General features: G+C 41.0%; 1 protein-coding gene across 1 annotated transcript; it reads left to right on the top strand.

Moving 5' to 3' along the window:
• Nucleotides 1-495: 495 nt before the first annotated feature.
• Nucleotides 496-21,610, top strand: LOC142139515 (interleukin-10 receptor subunit beta-like). Its single transcript, XM_075197185.1, has 7 exons — nt 496-664; nt 6,676-6,799; nt 7,572-7,735; nt 10,892-11,052; nt 11,451-11,601; nt 12,307-12,464; nt 19,563-21,610. Exons 1-7 carry the CDS (start codon nt 619-621, stop codon nt 19,689-19,691), a joined length of 933 nt encoding a protein of 310 aa, XP_075053286.1. The 5' UTR covers nt 496-618; the 3' UTR covers nt 19,692-21,610.
• Nucleotides 21,611-21,881: the final 271 nt, after the last annotated feature.

Here is a 21,881-nt window from a genome sequence, read left to right on the forward strand (position 1 = left end):
GATACGTACACTGTAGTCAATGTGGGAGATACGTGACACTGTAGTCAATGTGGGAGATACGTACACTGTAGTCAATGTGGGAGATACGTACACTGTAGTCAATGTGGGAGATACGTACACTGTAGTCAATGTGGGAGGTACGTACACTGTAGTCAATGTGGGAGATACGTACACTGTAGTCAATGTGGGAGATACGTACACTGTAGTCAATGTGGGAGATACGTACACTGTAGTCAATGTGGGAGATACGTACACTGTAGTCAATGTGGGAGGTACGTACACTGCAGTCAATGTGGGAGATACGTACACTGTAGTCAATGTGGGAGATACGTACACTGTAGTCAATGTGGGAGATACGTACACTGTAGTCAATGTGGGAGATACGTACACTGTAGTCAATGTGGGAGGTACGTACACTGCAGTCAATGTGGGAGATACGTACACTGTAGTCAATGTGGGAGGTACGTGACACTGTTGTGTGCTGTCAGTAGTCTCCTCCCTTTGTAGTACTTTCCTGTAACTCTGTATATTCCTACAGAAATGAGGAAGTGAATGTGTTGTCGCTGAATGTGACAATACAGCAGCATATTACAAACCACAGCACACAAAGACCAGATCATGTATCGCTATGGAATTATCATTTTTGTCTCTGTCTGGATTTCAAGTAAGTTGTATTATTTAACATTAGAACTACTAGTAACAGAAGTTAACGTTTAGTAATAACCTAACAGCTAGTGTCTACTTATGCAGGTTTCTGGGCTTAAGTATAGTTACCAGCTCTATAATATGTTCAGGGACGTTATTGGGACATATAGGCAGGGAAGGGCTGACGAATTTCAACCTGGGGGGCAAAACTCGACTCAGGAGCCTATTTTAAAGGTTAAAAATGCAGGTGGCTCAGTGACCCAGCCCAAGGTAGCCCATTATGGGACCAGCTCGGGGGGCAGATGCCCCCCAGCCCTCCAACCTGCCCCTGCATATAGGTTTGTCAATGAAAGTTTTAGTCTGCGCTTATGTCTGTGTAGGTTATTGACCAGTTCACTATAACTCCTAAAGGAATATTCTACTAAGTCTAAACATTGTGTATACACCCTCTCACTGACAACACGTTACCGCACAGCCCCATAGATAAAGAGATGCTGTCGGAGGTTCAAGATCATAGACGCTTACAGGTCCATACATTCAGTTCCTTAAACCTATACCTTTACCCGTAAGGCTGCTCTACTTGTATCCATGGTCCGTTCAGACGCTCGGTGAAAGCAGCTTTATCATTACTTTGGAATAGATATCATAGATTCCTGAGCAAAACACGTACAACATAAGTGAGCAACAGAAGGACCATAACCACAGGACAATACAGCAAGGAGCAGCCCATCCAGGGTTTAATATGAGCTCCGAGTGTACTTCTTCACAGGGATCATTGCACCCTATCGCCAAGTAATGTTAACGATGCATTCACCGTTAAAATTGCACCAGCATGAACAAAAGTGGAGTTGAAATGTGTTTTTTTTAAAATGTACTTGCTGCCTATCTCCAGTGGATGCAGCTATTTGGGGGCTGAACCGCTATGAGAACACAAACTATAAAATCACTAGGAAATAGTTAATTGATAAGCTTGATATTGTTTGGCCGAGAAAATTGCTTCCTCCACTGTGTATAGGCAATACTTGCACCTTAACTCAAATCTAGAAATACACAGTGAATACTCATTTTGTATTCAGAAGAGCATGTAGTAGACACAAGTACAACACTGGAGAAATGAGTCAATGCCCATGTGCTCTTTAGATAGTCAGTAATGAAATACGTATCACAGACATATAGAGGTGCCACCTACAGGTCTAGCCAGTGAAAATTGGGATTGGTTTAAAAGACCAGAAACATAACAGTGATATGACGGCTGGCATTGTTCCCGGAAAAGGAGGAATCTCTACAGATAAAGTGCAAAATAAATCTACATCATGGATGATGTTGAATTGCTTTAAGAGTTACTGACTGAAATATTAAACTTTAAATACCAAAATCACTAGAGGAGAGTGGATAAGGATGTATTTTTTTTAATCATGTTGTATATATGCTGCATTATAGACCTTAAAAGATTAGACAATGCCACCAAGTAGCGTTATTCACCTGTTCTGGTAATTCATACCTTAGCAGGCTCTTGGGGATAGATTTACTAAACTGCGGGTTTGAAAAAGTGGAGATGTTGCCTATAGCAACCAATCGGATTCTAGCTGTCACTCTGTAGAATGCACTAAGTAAATGCTAACTAGAGTCTGATTGGTTGCTATAGGCAACACCTCCACTTTTTCAAACCCGCCGATTACTAAATATACCCCTTGGTGTCTATACTCAGGGGTATAGGACAAATCTATACCAATCACTGAGCAAATACTTTACAAGGAAGTTACAATTACAATTTCCCCAATTGCATTATGACATTATGACTCACCCTTACCTCTAGTGATTGCAGAAATAGAGTGACAGTTATTGTCACGTAACAGAACATTCCTGCGTCTATCACTATGACAACAAGAATTCTTTACTTGGTGAAATGTATTAAAAGCATGGAATGTTAGTTCCACATATTGCAATATATGTTGAGCTGACCAACTCACGCCAAACTCTACCCATTCTGGCCAGACACATGATCAAATGCTATACTTTTTATCTGGGTTGAAGATTACCTGCACACAGCTTTATAAATATATGCACACTACATGGACAAAAGTATTTGGCCACACCTGTTAATTATTGAATTGTTTCAATCAAGCCGTTGCCAGAGGTGTATAAAATCAAGCACCTAGCCATGCAGTCTCCATTTGCAAACATTTGTGATACAAAATGGGTCGTTCTGAAGAGCTCAGTGACTTCAAGTGTGATAGGATGTCACCTTTGCAATAAGACAGTTCGTGAAATTTCTTCCCTGCTGGATATACTACGGTCAACTGTAAGTGATATTATTAGAAAATGGAAGTGTTTAGAAACAACAGCAACTCAGCTAAAATCACAGAGCGGGGTCAACGACTGCTAAGGTGCATGGTGCGTATAAGTCGCCAACGCTCTGCTGATTCCATAGCTGAAGAGTTCTGAACCTTCCTCTGGCATTAATGTAAGCACAAAAATTGTGCGGCGGGAGCTTAATGGAATGGTTTCTTTGGCTGAGCAGCTGCATGCAAACCTCACATCACCAAGACCAATGCCAAGTGTCGTATGGAGTTGTGTAAAGCACACAGACACTGGACTGTGGAAACGTGTTCTGTGGAGTGATGAATCACGCTTCTCTGTTTGGCAGTCAGATGGGCGAGTTGGGGGATGGGGATGAGTTGGGTTTGGTGGATGAGAACATTACCTACCTGACTGCATTATGCCAACTGTGAAGTATGGTGGAGGAGGGATAATGGTATGGGGCTGTTTTTCAGGGTTTGAGCTAGGCCCCTTATCTCCAGTTTAGTTAGGTGTAAAAATGGGGAATAGACTGTTCTGTTCTTATGGGACTATTGTGCATAAAAATATCTGGGAAGAAGAAACAAAGTTACTTTTGAACTTTGCTATTGCAGGTGATGGTGAAGTACTGTGCCTGATTGGGTAGTGTATTGTATTTATGTAAAATGGTGTGAATTGTCCTGGAAGTTGTTAAGATTCCTGGATCTCAAATGTCATGCTTGAGCATGTCCTCCATTCATAATTCCTGATTCCCCACAACTCATACTACCACTGCCTCAAACTATTCAACAGGTCAGAACATCCTCCCCTACTGAGAGCCCCTTCCATACTGCCCATCCCTACAGGTCATCTCATTGAGAAATACAAACACTACAGTTACTTCCCTAACAATGTTTCTCAATGACACGTCACTTTATTTGTGTTTCCCCTCATTAATATATTACCCCCCCACACACACACACACATACAAGCACACACTATAAAGACCGTTCCCTTAGTATATTACTTCCCACACATTCTTATCCCTCCACATCCACAAACCCACTCACAGCTGCTCCCAATCACCTGCAAGTCCTGAGTCATATAAAGACACACACAGCACCATAAGACTGCATCTCAGACAATGTCCACACTATCAGCATGGACAATATGTGTTAGAATAGGAGACTTGGCACACTCATTCATTTAAAGAACCACTCCCACCAGGGGCGGGCTGGACCAGGGGACAGCCCCCGGGCCGCTCAGTCCAACGGCTATTATTGATACCTGCCAGCCCGTGACTGACTCCCACACATTAGATGCTGGTTTTTTATTTCATGTTTAATCTGATGTTTCTAGAAGATCCTCCTAGGTGTTGGTTGGGCTTCCATCCTGGTGGAGTGAATAGGTTGGTGACTGCTGTGGAGAAGTTACCTATCTTGTTCAGGTGCACCTAACCAAGGTAGGTACGCTACCTTGGTTAGGTAGGTCATTTCTCCACAGCAGTCACCAACCTAATTCACTCCACCAGGATGGAAGCCCAACCAACACCATAGGGCAACAGCTTTTACTCTGCGTCCTCGTTGCTCATTGTTATACAGCATATAGTAAATAATGCCCTGATGAATATGTTGGGCTTCTTCCTGTAAAATGAAGAGAAACCTGGTAAATGGGGAGCCGTGTGCACAATGCAAACATTTTAGAAGGGCAAACATATCTATATATACACACTGTGAGGGGAAGACACTGGGAAAGGGTTTGGAAGTGTTTACACTTTTTCAGTTTTTCTGGAGCTATGAAAGTCACTTACTTCATGCTGGGCTCCTGCATGGGTTCCTCTAAGAGTTCATATTCAGAGGTTTCATATGGTACAGGGAAGAGAATAAAAAAAAACATTTTAATAGGAGAAAACAATCTAACCAACAATAAAAACTCTTTATGGGACATTATATGCTTATGAGATTTAATTCAGAAGATAAAATATGTCTATAAAAGTGTGCTATCAGTAGAGTAGTGTAAGCAGAGGTGTGGGGTATTAATGGGGGAATGTAGCAGAAACCCAAACACTATTCTATTATTACAGACATGTCACTCAGCCAGAGTAGGTAGGTAGGTAGGTAGGTAGACAGAGAAACAGACACACTCTAACAATTGTCATCCAGCCTTCAGTCAGCCAGTAATTGTATGATGACTTTGTGTGATGTAGTCCCACAACATCTGGAACATGTTTTGTAGTGGATGGATATTCCTAGGTGTAAATGTAATGTACAGGTGACTATTGACGTACCTTCTTTTTAAAGATCCTCCTCCACTTGATTCGTTCTGTAGATAAGATGCAAAGTAACAGTCAATAATCTTGACTAGCACCATAAGTGCAATTAGCCAAACTATCTCCCCTTCTGACCCCAATATGTGCACCTTACACCATTTTATTTCTAAGTGCCTGATCTATGTACTTGAATTGATGTGTTATTTTTCTGGTACATATGCTCAGATTGGCACAGAGGAATATCCTTACAAATAAAGGGGAAGGAAGGGCCAGGACATTAAAGAAGGACTTATTATAATTTCAGAGCTTTAATTACATTGCTTATCATTGTCCTCACTCCGAGGAGCGGTAAACCAAATAATATCGTCGTCGTCATCTAGCTCCTAAAAATAGAAAATAAATTATACATATGAATCATTCTTCAAACCTTAAATTTGCTGCCACTACATACAATTGATACACATTTATTCTAATAATTGTTAATCAAAGTGCTAGTAATTTCTGCTTAGTGTTACTTACCATTTCATAACCAGCATTACAATGTGCCATCTTGTAGTTATGTTCTGAATTGAAACAGCCTGGATGGACTAATATATAGTATTTTGCAGCATGACATCATAATGATGTGATACACGGGTGAGGACCTTGCAGCCATTACTTGCTAGTTAAAGTGGCCCCAACAACATTTACATTTTTCAATGTTCTGTACATTACATGTTATTAGTTTAAAAACAAATAATAGAACAAAAAAAGTTCTAATAGTGGTTGTGCGAGGTTCTCTTGTGAATGCCCATTGGTTTCTAATGTTTGTTTGTTTTTTATTTGACATATAAACCAAACCTCCCAACATTTCAATAGTCTGAGGCCTCCTCCTGCAGCCAGAATATTAGGAAATTATACCTCCCCAGCATTTGTATACATGGCCCTAAACATAATTTGATATTAATGGTTGATTTACCTCAGGAAGTAATTCATTGCTCTTGGTACCTGTACATAGGCAAACCGAGAGGGAGTTTCCTAGTGCCTGGAAACCCCCCTTCAAGCCTGGGGCATTGTATAATTGAGGTGGCTGGACCCTGCCCCCGCTTCACACGGCTCTACTTGAAAAGGGAGAGCTGCCTGCACCTAACAGTAGTAGCCCATGTATATTATGGGGATAGGAAGAGTTGGAGAGCAGCCAAGCACTGTCTAATATTATAGCCACGCCCCCATGCATGCTGGTCACGCCCATTGGCGTCATGGTGTGGAAACCGCCCTCTACAAATCCTGCGTTTGCCCCTGCTGTAACTGATAACAACACGTGTAATAATATATACAAAATAAGTGTTACAAAGAAGTATGTGTTTAACATTCTACAAGTTGACAACTCTTCCCAGTGTACACAATGTATTGCAATTCTTAAAAGCGATGTCCATGGCTTCATATTGTAGCTAATATAATCCCCTCTGCAGCCTGATCAGCTTCTGGTTTTGTCTACATTTCAGGTTTCGGGAAAGTACCAGCACCCGTCAATCTCACTATGTATTCTGTGAACTTCAAGAACATTTTACAATGGAATCTGTCATCTGACCTCGGCGATGATGCGATATACAGAGTGCATTATAAGTTGTACGTCTTGGATATATGATTTTCTTATAAATACTAAAATAAAAAACAGAAACTAAATGACATTATCATATTTAGTGTTACTAATTACCTCACCAATTTTAAATCACTCAGTCACCTGATCGTCACCTACATCTCGATGTTGATTATCTAACTTATTATCAACATATTGTACAAAGGAAGCTAAAGGGACTTTCACTGTACACAATATTGTATCTTGATGACACTTTTACTTTAAAGAAAACTAAACTTAAAGTAGGCCTCTCTTTGACGTTACGGTGTCGGCCATTTTGTGGCATCAGTTCTCTAGGAACCAGCAACCACTAAAGTCAGTTGTACCTCAGTGATGTCGCTGGTTTTTAACCAAATAGAAAATATTTTGATAAATATCGATTCAGTCCACAAAATGGCTGCCTCCATTATCCATTTTAATGCATTGCCCCCTAGGAAAATATTTTCCTCCCCCTAACCGAAGCCTCAGGGGGGCTGCTCCGTAAAATGTTTTCCTAGGTGATAATGCATCTGTAAGACGGTTATATGGCATTATAAAAAGCCTCATCACTTCAATACACACCATGTCCTGCTCTTTACCATACAGTGAACTATGTCAGAAAGGAGCAACCATTTTATTGCTTTATTGAGAGTTGTATTGTATACTATAGTCAATAAAAAAAAAGTTTTGCGTTAGCATTGCATATTTGCAGCAAATTATGTTCACAGTACAGTACATGATTTCCTGACAGGAGTATAATGGTAAATGTCTTCATTTTTACAGGGATTTTAATAGTAAGAATAATTTCTATAAAGAAGTGTGTATCACCAACCAGCTATTCTGCGATCTCACCATGGTTACATACGCATCCTATGTGAGAGTTAGAGCGGAAGTAAATGACAGTGTATCTGACTGGGCAAAGATACACTTTGACCCCTACCAACAAAGTAAGTGGTTTTCCTTATATAGCTTATGTGCTTAATATAGACTGTTTATAGGAAGAGTTTATTTACATTATGTTGTATGCATCTAAGAACCAATGATAACAGGGAGGCACTGACTAATATGCATGAGGCACTGCTCCCTGGTGACTGTATAGGCTGCATTATCAGTTGTATACATCTAAGAACCAATGATAACAGTGAGGCACTGACTAATATGCATGAGGCACTGCCTCCTGGTGACTGTATAGGCTGCATGATCAAGGTTGGTTGAGCCCACAAATTAACTTTGATGTGTGTGATTTGCGTTATCACCCAAAGCATACCTCCCAACCATCCTGATTTTGGTGGAACAGTCCCGATTTGAGGACTCCATTCTGTCATCCCTATCAGGACAGCTTTGTCCTGATAGGTGGGAAGGTTGGGGGGAGTTTCTGTCCAAAGCTGCTCTGCATGACAAACATGCTTAAACACTTTCGTGGAACAGTGCCCTTAGTGGGCAGCTCAGTGGTTAGCACTTCTGTCTCACAGCACTGGGGTCATGAGTTCAATTCCCGACCATGTCTGTGTGTGTGTGTTAGGGAATTTAGAGTGTAATCTCCAATGGGGCAGGGACTGATGTGAATGAGTTCTCTGTACAGCACTGCAGAATCAGTGGCGCTATATAAATAAATGGTGATGATGATGATTACATTATAATAGAAAATGTAAGCCTATCGTACTTGCCCAACAATAGCTAATATCTGCCAATCTTGGTGGACAAGATGTGTATTGTCATAAATGGGCTTGTTTGAGAAGGGTTTTGGCTGATCAGGGGCATGGCCTAAAATGTTGCTGGGTATGATAACTTTGCTAGGATTTTTCTATATTCAATTTATGTCTTTATAGTCACATTATAATGGAAACATCCTTGCACCAGTTCATGAATTTAAAATTTACTTCGCTGCTACTCAGCAGTATTAAAATACATTCATATAAATGGGAACCTTACAGACAGTAATACTAAGGATTAATGTGATTTTACACATTAATATTAAAATATACTTATCACCTACATACAATGGAGGCAGCCATTTTGATAAAGCAGCCTATCATTCATTAGTGGAGGCTGCATTCTCTATAGGGTTAGTCCACAAAATGGCTGCCTCTACTCTATGTTGGCTCCACTCTAATGAGAGCTTATATTCTAGAAAGGTGTAGAAACTCATACTACATAGAAATCGTTAGGACAACTGGTGTAAAAGTTCACAAAAGTTGGGTTAACTGCAATACTGTCTTGTGCGGAGGAGTGAGGTAGGTTGATATGCGATAGTAGCATTCAGGGACTAATGAAGTAGGGGACTGAAGGAAAATATCTTAACGGAACGTTTGACAGATGCAGCCTTGATGGAAAGCCTCAGGCTATGAGGTGAAGCTTCTGAGTCATTGTGAATATGAGGAATATATTATAGAAGAGCAGTTTTATATTGCAGCTTAAAGGTCATAAAAGTCATTTCTGTAAACTCATGTGCTGACATGCCATCTATAATCTGTAAAATGCTTAGAGAGTCCAAGGTTTGACTTATAATGAGGAGAGGGGAGCACCTCACCTAAGCAGGGACCATGTAAGGGAGATGACAGAGTGTCCTAAAGCGACAAATTGTGAGAAGCCCAATATAAGATCATTTTACCTCAGGAGGATTGAGGCTCATCGATCACACTGTGGATACAGCTGTTATTGATCATTGCTCTCTATGGTACATACATACCTGCCAACTACCCTGATTTGCAGACCCCACACAAGGTGGATTCACAGGGAAGTGACTGTGGCTAGGCAGGGCCCTCTTAACAACATCTTGGGCCCCCGGGCACAGCAGTGCACCAGGGCCCTTATATATACATATATATATATATATATATATATATATATATATATATAGAAAAAAATAAATATGATTATATATATGGGCCCTGCAGCCCAGGGGGGCACGTCGGAGGCAGCAAAAAAAAAAAAAAAACCTGGAAAAAAAAAAGACAATACTTACCTTGTGGTCAGCTGGCGATCCGGCTCCCTCTATGTTCTCCTCCTCCGTCGTGCCTCCGACGGGCCCCCCTGGGCTGCAGGGCCCCTGGGCACCTGCCCCGTTGTGCCCAATGAGAAAGACGGCCCTGTGGCTAGGCAGATCAGGGAGTGTTTTGGTGAATCGTGTGCTTTGTGCTGATTGGCGGCTGGGCTTATATTATCCTGTATTTGTCTCTATATAAATAGATTGGTATGTAAATGCTCTACAGATCAGGCTTCCCATGCCGCACACATAAAGAATAAGTACACAGTGGGTGGGGTGGATAAAATATAATGTACTTCTGTTATTAGGCTTAGCTGATACAATATAGGAACAAAAGTAAACCGTGCTGGACATGGGGACCTAATTTAACAAAGACGGGCATATCTAACCATTAGCAAATATACTTCCCTTCTTATTGTTATATCAGGCTACTTTGATAACACATTTAGATCGTAAGCTCCAATGGGACAGGGACCGATGTGAGTGAGTTCTCTGTACAGTGCTGCGGAATTAGTGGCGCTATATAAATAGATGATGATGATGATGATAACATACAATACCATAATCATTTTGCAAATGATGCTATTGTGGTTCATCTTGACAAGAAAACTTTTATAGCTCTGGTTAATAATATTAGAGTTAAATTACAGATCCTAGTCTTAGAACATAGTCCATACATGCCGGGGATAAGTCATATGACATGGGGTAGGAGGGGGCGTGACGTTGTCGCATCACCATAGCCCTGTCCCCACTATAAAATGCCGAAATTCACGCATTGAATAACAGGGGCGGGGCTTAACGACACAATTAAGCCCTGCCCCCGCCATTCAATGCCGTGAATTTTGGCGAAAACGGGAAGTTTGCCTACTCTTCCGGGAGCCTCCCAGGAATTCCGGCAGAGTAGGCATGTATGACATAGTCCCCATGTGATTTGTAATATTTATATACAGAAGGGGTGCGGTCACATTAAGGGGGTGTGGCCACATCAAATTGGGGTCTGAGAAGCCTCTATTCTCAATGCACCTGTCAACAAAGGTCTAAAGGTGCCTACATGTAAGTCCACCCAAAATCATGTACGATAGAATACTATGTGACATTATTCTGTTTTTGCCTCCAGCAATTATCGGCCCCCCAGAGGTGACAGTCTCCTCCAGGTCAGGATTTCTGGATGTCAGTTTGTCAGGACCCAAACTAGAATCTGATGGTAGTTCATTGAAGGACAAATATGGGGAACTTCTTTACATAATGGCGTACTGGAAGGAACTAGACCCTACGCATGTAAGTAATGTACACTAACTGAGAGACTGAGCACACAAGTCTTTGTATCATTATAGGATGGGTCGGTTATTATTATGTCTGCTTTGCTCTCATCTATAATTCAGCAGACAGGACCTACGACTAAATCTGCCCAAAAACTGTGTAACCAGGTTGATCAGCCCAATAGTCAGTGACCAAATTAGTCAGCGATCTGGCCACAACACGTGGTCCAATAGTACTGATCCAGTTGTTCAATTTTATTACCCCCAAATTATACTGCTCAGTTTTTATTTTATTTGTATGTTTTAGTTCATCTTGAGTATATTCTGCTTTCTGATCTCCTGGTATAAATGTGATCGCTAGATAATGGAAAATGACTTGTAATCGTTACTTCATATATAAAAATGACCTTTTCCCAGGTTATAACCATGAAGACGTCACAAAACACAGACATTCTGAATAAATTAGAGAAATGGACCACGTACTGTCTTAAAGTCCAAGCTTATATTCCGGAGTATAACAAAACCGGACGGTTCAGCCCAGTGGTCTGTGAGAAAACCACAGATGATGGTAAGAAATATCATTTTTATGTCTTATATTAATATAGCAAATACAGTTTAGACAGCACTGTACACAGAAACTTTCGGTCATAGCTTTCATGCCTATTGCAGCTCAATTATTGCAGGTAATTATGTAATTAAATCGTTACCTTTGCCCTACTGTAAGGCTGGGTACACACTGTACAAAATTTCTCCTGATGCAATATCCTTAATGATTTTACTAACAATTAAAAAAAAAAAAAGTCCCGATCAGCAGCTGATCCATGTGTGCACACTAAACACATTTTACACCATTTACCGTCAGATCAGTGCTCTTCATCTGTCATAACCATCGGCTGAAAAGATGGTGACTCTGCACACTCCATGGAGATCTATGGACACTGCCGGTCCTGAGTACATACACACTGCAGAATCGGAACGACATCGTTCCATCGTTGAACGAGATTTGTAGTCTGGTTTAAAAATAAAATAAAAAGATATGATGTGCTTTGGAACCATATTTTGTTTAACTAGTGCATTTGTAATTGAACAAATGTAAAATATATTCATTTGTTTCAACCATATTAACATAAAACAAATATATTCAATATGAATGCTGAGTTCTTGTTTAAAGTCTTCCATTTCTTAATGTGGCAATTTATGAATATAATGATGACAATGACGCAGTCGGACACAACAGATGATTTTATTGGATAACATTGTGTATGCTCTGCAGGTAGGATACTGTCATGGAAAATAGCCGTGCTGTTCCTTGGAGCTATGGTCATTACAATTATTGCAACCATAGGACTTACCTACGCCATATTCAAGGCATATAAGATGACCCGATATATATTTTTCCCATCTTACTCCTTCCCACAGCATCTAAAAGAGGTTTGTACTTTATCCTGCTTTAAATGACTTTAAGGACTGTTAAAATATGTCACATGTCACAAATATGTTTAAACATTCCCATACCTTGTGAAAACTTGCACATAGGTGGAATATTTGCACTGAACAACAGCAACCAATCAGCAATTAGCTTTTTATCTGTCTAGTGCATGTCAGATAATGAAAGCATGTTTCTGATTGGTTGCTATGATTTCGGGCACCTAAATGCAGCGCTAGTGATTGAGCCCTATTGTGTTTAAGTTGTTATGCAGCAGAGTATAAGCTGTAAGAGTTAACTTACAAATTCACTGGACCAGTCTTTGCAGGTGTGGGTTAGATTTGTTCTATCAGTTCCACTTAATTAAATAATAACCCACCACAATGCTTGATATTAAAGTTAAATAATCTGAGCTGTTGCCGGCAATAAACAGTGTTATCGCAGGGGTAACCCTCTGATGAATAGGGAGATACGTTCAATGCGATAAGTCTGCCCTGTGTCAGTTAGCAGCAGCAAAAGCCAGTGCAATAATATCGTGAAAGTATAATTTAGCTGTTTTATTTCTATTTATTAGCAAGGACCTCCATAGATAAGGCCAAGAGAGAATACCTTCTTTTTAAAACATATTAAATGCTTTATATACGTTAAAAAATGTCACAAATGGAAACCTAAGATACTTAGTGGACCTATCAATGTAAAAATCAAATTGCATTTACTGCAAGACATAGCTCACAATAAATGGACACTACAGTGGTTAGCATTGTATTATATTTTACGCTATCTGCGTAGAGTTTATATGCTCTCCATGTGCGTGGGTTTTCCCCTGACGCTCCAGTTTCCTCTCACCGTCCAGAAATATAATGTTAGACTTTTCCTGTTTTGCTCTATCCTTTGGAGCATTGACCAACTTCCTCCCTGGTTTAGGCAGAGAGTAGAAAGTTTTTGTCAGTCCAGTCCCCATAGCATGTGTCACAGTGCGGACGCTGTTTCCTGGCTGGTTTGCATTGTTTCCTATGTGTTATACTTACTGCTTAGCATTTTGGCCACAAATTTGGACTTTAGTCTTGCAAGACCACAAGACTTTCCGACGCAACTTAGAAGTATCTTTTAGATGGCATTTTGCAAACTTTGATGGCAATGATGTGTGTTTTACTTGTGAACCTTCCATAATGACCCATTCTGTGGTTGCTTTGGAGAATGTTGACCCAGGTAGATTATCTTCCATCACAGCCCCTGACGTCTGTAGCTTGTTATATGCCCCAGTTGGCCTCACAGTAGTTTCTCTGACAAGAGCTCTTCTTTCCTGCAGAAGGGCATATAAGTCTGCCTGATCTATGTAGTGTGGCTGTAATTTAATAATTTAATCTTCTGCTTCGTTACAATGGATGGCATGGAGCTCTGAGAGGGTTTAATGCCCCTGTAATGATCTTGAACTCTTCTCCAGCTCTGTGCCTCTCTATAATCATATATCTGACTTGTTTGGAATGCTCTATCTTCTTCAGAATCTTTGGAAAGTCTCTACCGTGCTGTAAGACCTCACAGAGAGGGCAATTGTTCATTTTAAAAGAACAGAGATCGGGTGATGTATTTATATCACACACAGGCATAATTGCCAACTCTCCCGGGAGACTCCCGAATTCCGGGTAGGTCTCCCGGACTCCCGGAAGAGCTGATAATTCTCCCGCATCTGCCCACTTCCTGGTGAAGTGGGCAGATTTGAAGCCTCCATGATGCAATTCTCCGGCAATCGCATCATTTTGGCCTGCCCATGTTAAAATGATGCATTTGCGTCATTACGTCAGAGGGGGCGTGACCAAAATGACGCGATTCGCGGAGCCCGCCCCCTCACGCCCACCTCTACACCGAGACTCCCGGAGGCCAATTGTTAAAGGTTGGCAACTATGCACACAGGTGGAATTAATTAGAGATGGTCACTGACCCCCATGTTTTGGTTTTGGATTCGGTTTTGGATCTGGATTACCGTCGTGTTTTGGTTTTGGTTTTGCAAAACCGCCATTGCGTGTTTTGGTTTTGGTTTTGTTTGGTTTTGTTTTGCTATTTTGTTGGAAAATCCATGTTTTTGGGCCTAAATTAACCCAATTTAGTGCTCCAACTGTTTTAGAGATAAGTAATCTAATTGTTGAGGTAATAAATCATCCAAAAAAACAGTTTAATTCTTCGTTGGTAGGCCTTCATTTATTCTACACACAAAACAGATTGTCTTCCTCTCCATCTATGCATATTGGCAATGCAGCCATCGTCTTTGAATGTATATGGCACCCTACACTTATAGTTAAATATGTAAAGAAATGGAAAAAGACAGTTTGCTTTCTGTCTCTATATGCCCCCCTCCACTTGTTTAAAAAAAACAAAAAATTCAGCCGTTATAGACTGTACAATATTAATTGAAATGGACAAATCCAGTTTGGTTTCTGCATCTATAGGCCCCCCTCCACTTGTATAAAATACCAAAAAATTCAGCCGTTATAGACTGTACAATATTAATTGACATGGAGAAAGCCAGTTTGGTTTCTGTCTCTCTAGGCCCCCCTCTACTTGTATAAAATACCAAAAAATTCAGCCATTATAGACTGTACAATATTAATTGACATGGAGAAAGCCAGTTTGGTTTCTGTCTCTCTAGGCCCCCTCCACTTGTATAAAATACCAAAAAATTCAGCCATTATAGACTGTACAATATTAATTGACATGGAGAAAGCCAGTTTGGTTTCTGTCTCTCTAGGCCCCCCTCCACTTGTATAAAATACCAAAAAATTCAGCCATTATAGACTGTACAATATTAATTGACATGGAGAAAGCCAGTTTGGTTTCTGTCTCTCTAGGCCCCCCTCCACTTGTATAAAATACCAAAAAATTCAGCCGTTATAGACTGTACAATATTATGAAAAATGGACAAAGCCAGTTTGGGGTCACTCTGTCTATGACACCCTACCCTTAAGGATAAATTGCCCTAACAGCAGCCTTTCAAGATGGTATGTGATATGGAAATGCCACAAGTCCCTTTCCTCTTTGGGGGTAGATTGCACCCTACACTTACATAGAAAGTTTTAAAAAGATGTTATCATCATCATCTTCAGCTTCATCCTCACCCTCATCAGTGTGTACGTCATCATCACAGACTATCAATTCATCGCCGCTTGAATCCGCCATTAGAGAACAGTCAGTGCTTGGATGTCTTGGATGGTGAAGGCCTTCCTCGTGGAAGATGTAGTTCATTTTTATAAACATAATTTTCTCCACATTTTTGGGAAGTAACCTTCTACGGCGATCACTGACTAAGTTCCCTGCTGTGCTGAACACTCGTTCAGAGTACACACTGGAGGGTGGGCAGCTTAGGTATTGCAAAGCAAGTTTGTACATGGGTTTCCAAATGGCCTGCTTTTCTTCCCAGTAAGGAAAGGGACTGTCTGACATTTCCATATCAACTACCTCTTGAAAATAATCCTCCACCATCCTTTGCATGTTTATACTCGTATTGGATGGAGTTATTGGCAAAGTGACACATTTTTTTGAAAAAACCTTCAAACCAGCCCAGATGTTAAATTGTTCTGGTCTGCCCCCTGCGTCTTCCCTGCTTCTTTTTTGGAAATTAAATTTTTTACGAGCAGCAGCAGCTTGAGAAAGTGAAGGAGGACACGTCGTCAAGCCGAGGCCCAGTTCAGCGGCCAACTTGCTGAGCAATAGCTCCTTGCAAAAGTTCACATCTCGCTCATTTACAAGTAAAGACTCAATGTAGGTTTTAAACCTTGGATCAAGCACAGTGGCCAAAACGTACTGATCCGAGTTCAAGATCTTAATAACTCGAGGATCATTGTGAAGCGAATTAAGTACTTGATCGACAAGGCCAACATACTTTGCTGAATTGCTTGCTTTCAGCTCCTCCTTCATTTTCTCAAGCTGCTTTTCCAATAGTCTAATTAAAGGAATGACTTGGCTCAAACTAGCAGAGTCTGCACTCACCTCACACGTCACAACTTCAAATGGTTTCAGCACCTTGCACAGCACTGAAAGGATTCCCCACTGTGCAAGAGTGAAATACATCCCCCCTCCTTTCCCAATGTCATGGCTTGTGCAATATGCTTGGATGGCTTTGCGCTGTTCCTCCATCCTCTGAAGCATGTACAGGGTGGAATTCCACCTAGTTACCACCTCCTGCTTAAGTTGGTGGCAGGGCAAGTTAAACTGCTCTTGGAGCTGCTGTAATCTCCTACATGCTGTGGCTGAATGCCTGAAATGGCCTGAAATTTTACGGGCCACCGAAAGCATCTCCTGCACCTCACGGTTATTTCGTAGGAAGCTCTGCACCACCAAGTTGATGGTGTGAGCAAAACAGGGAATGTGCTGGAAATCACCCAGCTGTAATGCTCGCACTATATTGTTGGCGTTATCAGAAATGACATACCCTGGGGAGAGTCCGAGTGGTATAAGCCATGCATCAATCACATCTCTCAGTTTGCATAACAAATTGTCAGCCGTATGCCTGTTAGTGAAGCCGGTGATACAAAGAGTGGCCTGCCTGTGACAAATGTTACGAAGTGGTGTACATGCTGCTGCTGTTCCTGCTGGTGAAGATGAATGACCAACCCAGTGGGCTGTCACAGTCATATAGTCTTTGGTTTGGCCACTTCCACTTGTCCACATATCTGTGGTTAAGTGAACAGTGGGCAGAATGGCATTTTTCAGCGCAATCTCTACATTTTTACACACTTTTGGTATAGTTGTGGAATTGCTTTACGGGAGAAATGGTGTCGCGATGGAATTCTGTAACGCGGACACAAAACCTCAATTAACTGTGAAAAACCAGCTGCGTTTATTGTGGAGATTGGACGCAGATCTAACACTAACATTGCAGCCATGGCGTCTGTGATTCGCTTGGCGACTGGGTGACTGCTGTCATATTTGCTTCCCCTCGCAAATGATTGTTTCACAGTTAATTGCTGAAATGTAGGACTGCTCATTTTATTGACCTGCCTCTGGGATGACGATTCACCCCCAGCAGCAGCAACAGCAGCAGCAGGACTAACGCTTTCTTCAGAGGAATCAATAATAGTGCAGGAGTCATCCAGCCTTAAGTGGGATGCCGGGCTAACTCCGAGCGCTACTGAGGATATTGATGAGGATGGTGTGGTGGGTGTATTTTGTAGCCGTTGGGATGTCGGTGAGCGGAGGGTCTAAGCTGATGATGGAGTGCTTGTATTTTTTTGGGAAGAACTTTCAGCTTTTCCCAACACTTTGCCATGAACTCTGGTTAAATGGCGTAACATAGACGAGGTTCCAAGATGGTTAAGGTCCCTCCCTCGACTGACTGTGGCTTGACATACACTACAAATGGCTATAAAATTGTTGTCTGGATTTAGGTAGAAATAATTCCACACATAAGAAGTGGATTTTTTTGTTTTATGCCCAGGCATGACAATGGCCTTTTTCTTGTCACGTGCCAGAACTGCTGTCACTGGTGCAGGACTTACACAAACAACCTCATCCTCATCAACATCCTCATTAGCGCCCTCGTCGCCTACACAAATCTCCCCCTCATCCTCTTCTAATTCCAAAGTGGCATCCCCAATTTGGGTATCACCGGCTACACTCGGGCTATTAAGGCACACATCAGCAGAATGCTCACGATTAGACATCCCACTGTTGGATGGACTCTCCACAGGGATTGTTGTCATTTGTGAATCAGAGCAAACATTCTCCTCTAATGCCTCACTGTTATCTTGCAGCTCGGCTTTGACGCGTAACAGTAGTTGTGCACCAATTGTAGGCTGGGTAACTTTTTGGGATCTGCCACTAATAGCCAAAGGTGAAGGCCTCATTCTCTCTTTGCCACTGCGTGTGTAGAATGGCATGCTTGCAATTTTTTTTTTATCGTTACTTAACTTTTGCTCAGTTACACTTCTTTTTCGCTTCAATACAGTAAATTTTTTTGGGGGTTTTGTTTTTTGCACTAATTTGGAAACACTCTGTTGTTTGACATCGCCTTGGCCAGATGACGTACTGGGAACACTAACATCAGGACTGGTGACAGAACCTGGTTGCTCATTCTGATCATATGTGGACTGCTTTGAATCCATTCTGAGCGCAAACCACTGGGGAGTGCTAAAAATTATTTGGTAGATACTGCTGACAGATATGACTTTTGACAGCCAGAAATATTTATGCACAATTATGGGGGACACCCCTAAAGCACTGAGGAGTGCTAAAAATTATTTGGTAGATACTGCTGACAGATATGACTTTTGACAGCCAGAAATATTTATGCACAATTATGGGGGACACCCCAAAAGCACCGAGGAGTGCTAAAAATTATTTGGTAGATACTGCTGACAGATATGTCTTTTGACAGCCAGAAATATTTATGCACAATTATGGGGGACACCCCAAAAGCACTGGGGAGTGCCAAATATTAACAAAAAATAATAAACCTCTATCCTCCTCTCTTCTCTAGCGATTTTGGTTAGAGCAATTGCAAGAACAATATTGTATTCTCTGTCCCTGCTCTAATTAGCCTATGACTACACCCTGCTCTCTCCCTCTGTCAAATTGCGATGGATTGCTGTGGAGGCGTGTATTTATAAAGTTGAAGTATCGCGAGAACCGAGCCCCGAGACCTGACGACGTCACAATGACGTTCGGCCTCGATTTGGATTCGGAACGGGCGGGAGAGTACTGAGCTGCTCGGCTCGGTACTCGGATACCCAAAGTTCGGGTGGGTTCGGTTCTCGGGGAACCGGACCCGCCCATCTCTAGAATTAATGAACAAATGTTCTCACTTCTGATGCTCCTGTTGCTGTTTGAGCTTATAATTACAACAGGTTATGAAGAAGTCGTAAAACAAAGACAAAAACAATTCTGTTTTTAGTTTTAGCAATTTGTAGAATGGTTTTGAAATATTTATTTTGGTAGGACACGGTGCTCAATACTTAGTAGATGAGTTTCCCATGTCAATCTTTCAACGTCAGAATTTGTGACAACCAATAGTGACTGTGTATAGGGCCTAGGGCTGTGAAATAGTGGTGTGACTCATTTTTTGCAAGTATTCTTGTTTATAAATGAACTGATTTGTTTTGTTTTCCTTACAGTATTTAAGCAAGCCGTTCTATAGCACTCCACATCTACCAACACTACCTACTGAGGAATACGGAGAGTCCTGTGAGCAGCTAACCTTTGTCTCTGAGGAGAATGAAGCCACAAATGAGATTGTTTCGTAGCGCCATGGTTTGGCCAGACCCTTTTCCATTGCAGATAGAACGTTTGAAAGGCTACAACGGGCACTGACGCTTTCCACAAGGCAGCATGTAATTAAATGGTCGTTTTAATGAGGAGATAAGTTGTAAAATATGTTATGTTAAATTATGTAATATTAACTATAACGAAATAGATGTTTGTATATTTGAGAAATTACACTAATTCTAGTGACTCTAATGAGGAAACCTCTTTACCACATACAGCGGTGGTACAAGTGCAGCTTCTGTACTCTTATCGCCATCTCAGGGCAGAGGTTCCACGTAGGAAAACATGCTTTATTATTCAATAAAGCGTTTTACCAGTTTTTTTAAATACAGTTATTTTTTTTATTTTATTTTTTTTATATTTTTTTAAATATATATATATTATTTTTTTTACTGTTTTTAATTGAATCTGGCGCTGGAAGCCCACGTCCAGGCCATCCCAGTGCACTACGCTGGCCAGACGAACCCTCTTACTGCTGCCAGACAGTATCACCGGGGACAATTTATTGTGGAAATGGGCGCTATCTTCCATGTCACCCAATATTAGTAAATAGAGCCCTGAATGTGTGATACCAGCAGCTGGAGACTGGTACATTCTGTCTGACGTACAGCTACCTTTATGTAGAAATGAGGATATATATATTGAAATAAACTAATTATATATTTCCCTTTAAAGTGTTCCTACCATATAAGCATAGAGGAGGCAGCCATTTTGTGGGTGGAGCCAGTGATCATGGGAATGCAGGCTATAAATTCAGTAGTTTACAGTGACATCACTGAATGTATGTGTCTTGTGCCTCCATGATCTCACTGCTTCCTAGTAAGTTGCACCTGTAGGTTGAATATTGGTGTAGCCAACAAAATGGCTGCCTCCACTGCATGCAGACAACAGGTACACTATAAATGACCATTTCAGACAAAAAGGCCATTTATGCAGACATATAAATGCACATAATTTTCCACAGTATGAATAACCAATAACGTGCCCAAAGCAGGTCTGTGTTCTGAATTTTACTGTGAAAACAATGTGCGGGACCTTATGTGGGTCAGCAGGAAATGCACATGGTGGGACCAGTATCTGTCACTTCTACATCTGTCTATTAACACTTTAGGACCATCCCCTTTCACATATGTAACATTTTAGGACCATCCCCTTTCACATATGTAACACTTTAGGACCATCCCCTTTCACATATGTAACATTTTAGGACCATCCCCTTTCACATATGTAACACTTTAGGACCATCCCTTTTCACATATGTAACATTTTAGGTTTTCTCTTAAACTAGTTTTTAACATACTTGCCAACTCTCGCGGAATGTCCGGACTCCTTGGAGAGTGTGGCAATCTCCCTGATCTGCCCACTTCCTAGTGAAGTGGGCAGAATTTGGTTGAAACGCTGCGATTCACGCGATTTTCGGCGCCCCGCCCCCTGCACGCCCACCTTCCCTCCGCAGCTCCCGGAAGCCCAAACGAAAATGTTGGCAAGTGTGGTTTTTAAAAGATCCAAAGTGTATTCGGGGTAACTTTCACTCTAAGACCTACCACAGGAGGGTGCACGGATCATCACAAACATGACATCATCATCATCAGCTATTTATAAACCAGCGCTGTACACAGAACCTGTAGTACTTATGTGGATCCAGTCTCGACAGTTCCTGGTGATCTTTTTTCAGCATTTTTAATCAAGCTGCTTCATGTCTGATGGTCGGCAGTCATTTAATAGAAGCAGCTCTCCAGCTGTTGTAGAACTACAAGTCCCAGAATGACTCTGGCTAGTTGGATAGACAAGACACTATTTATTGTAAAGAAAATATTATGTTTTAATGATATTTAACCCTTGTGATCATTTTAATGTTTTTGAAATATTAAATTATGTTTAGTTTATATCTTATACAAGTGATATTAAATATATATTTTCAACAAATTTCATGATTGTTGTGTTTTCATTTATTTGAGTAAAATATATGATTTAATAACCTTATTTTGAAGCTATTTAGTAGCCATCACTTGACATTACTGGATGTAAGTAAGCGCCGCTATTTAGTTAGCTGATTTATTTTCCCTAGTTGTTATTCAGTTTCATATGTAAACACATATAATCATATCTGTAGACACAGAGGGCTATATAAGTACTAACATTGCATCTATGTGTACATTTGTACCGTC

Source organism: Mixophyes fleayi, chromosome 2 (genome assembly GCF_038048845.1).
Source record: "Mixophyes fleayi isolate aMixFle1 chromosome 2, aMixFle1.hap1, whole genome shotgun sequence".
NCBI classification, from domain to species: Eukaryota; Metazoa; Chordata; class Amphibia; order Anura; family Limnodynastidae; genus Mixophyes; species Mixophyes fleayi.

Excerpts from the sequence above, each read along its gene's own strand:
- LOC142139515 (XM_075197185.1), top strand. The coding sequence starts at position 619 with ATGTATCGCTATGGAATTATCATTTTTGTCTCTGTCTGGATTTCAA. Across the intron at positions 6,800-7,571 it reads TACAGAGTGCATTATAAGTT|GGATTTTAATAGTAAGAATA; the intron begins GTACGTCTTGGA and ends TCATTTTTACAG. Across the intron at positions 7,736-10,891 it reads CTTTGACCCCTACCAACAAA|CAATTATCGGCCCCCCAGAG; the intron begins GTAAGTGGTTTT and ends TTTTGCCTCCAG.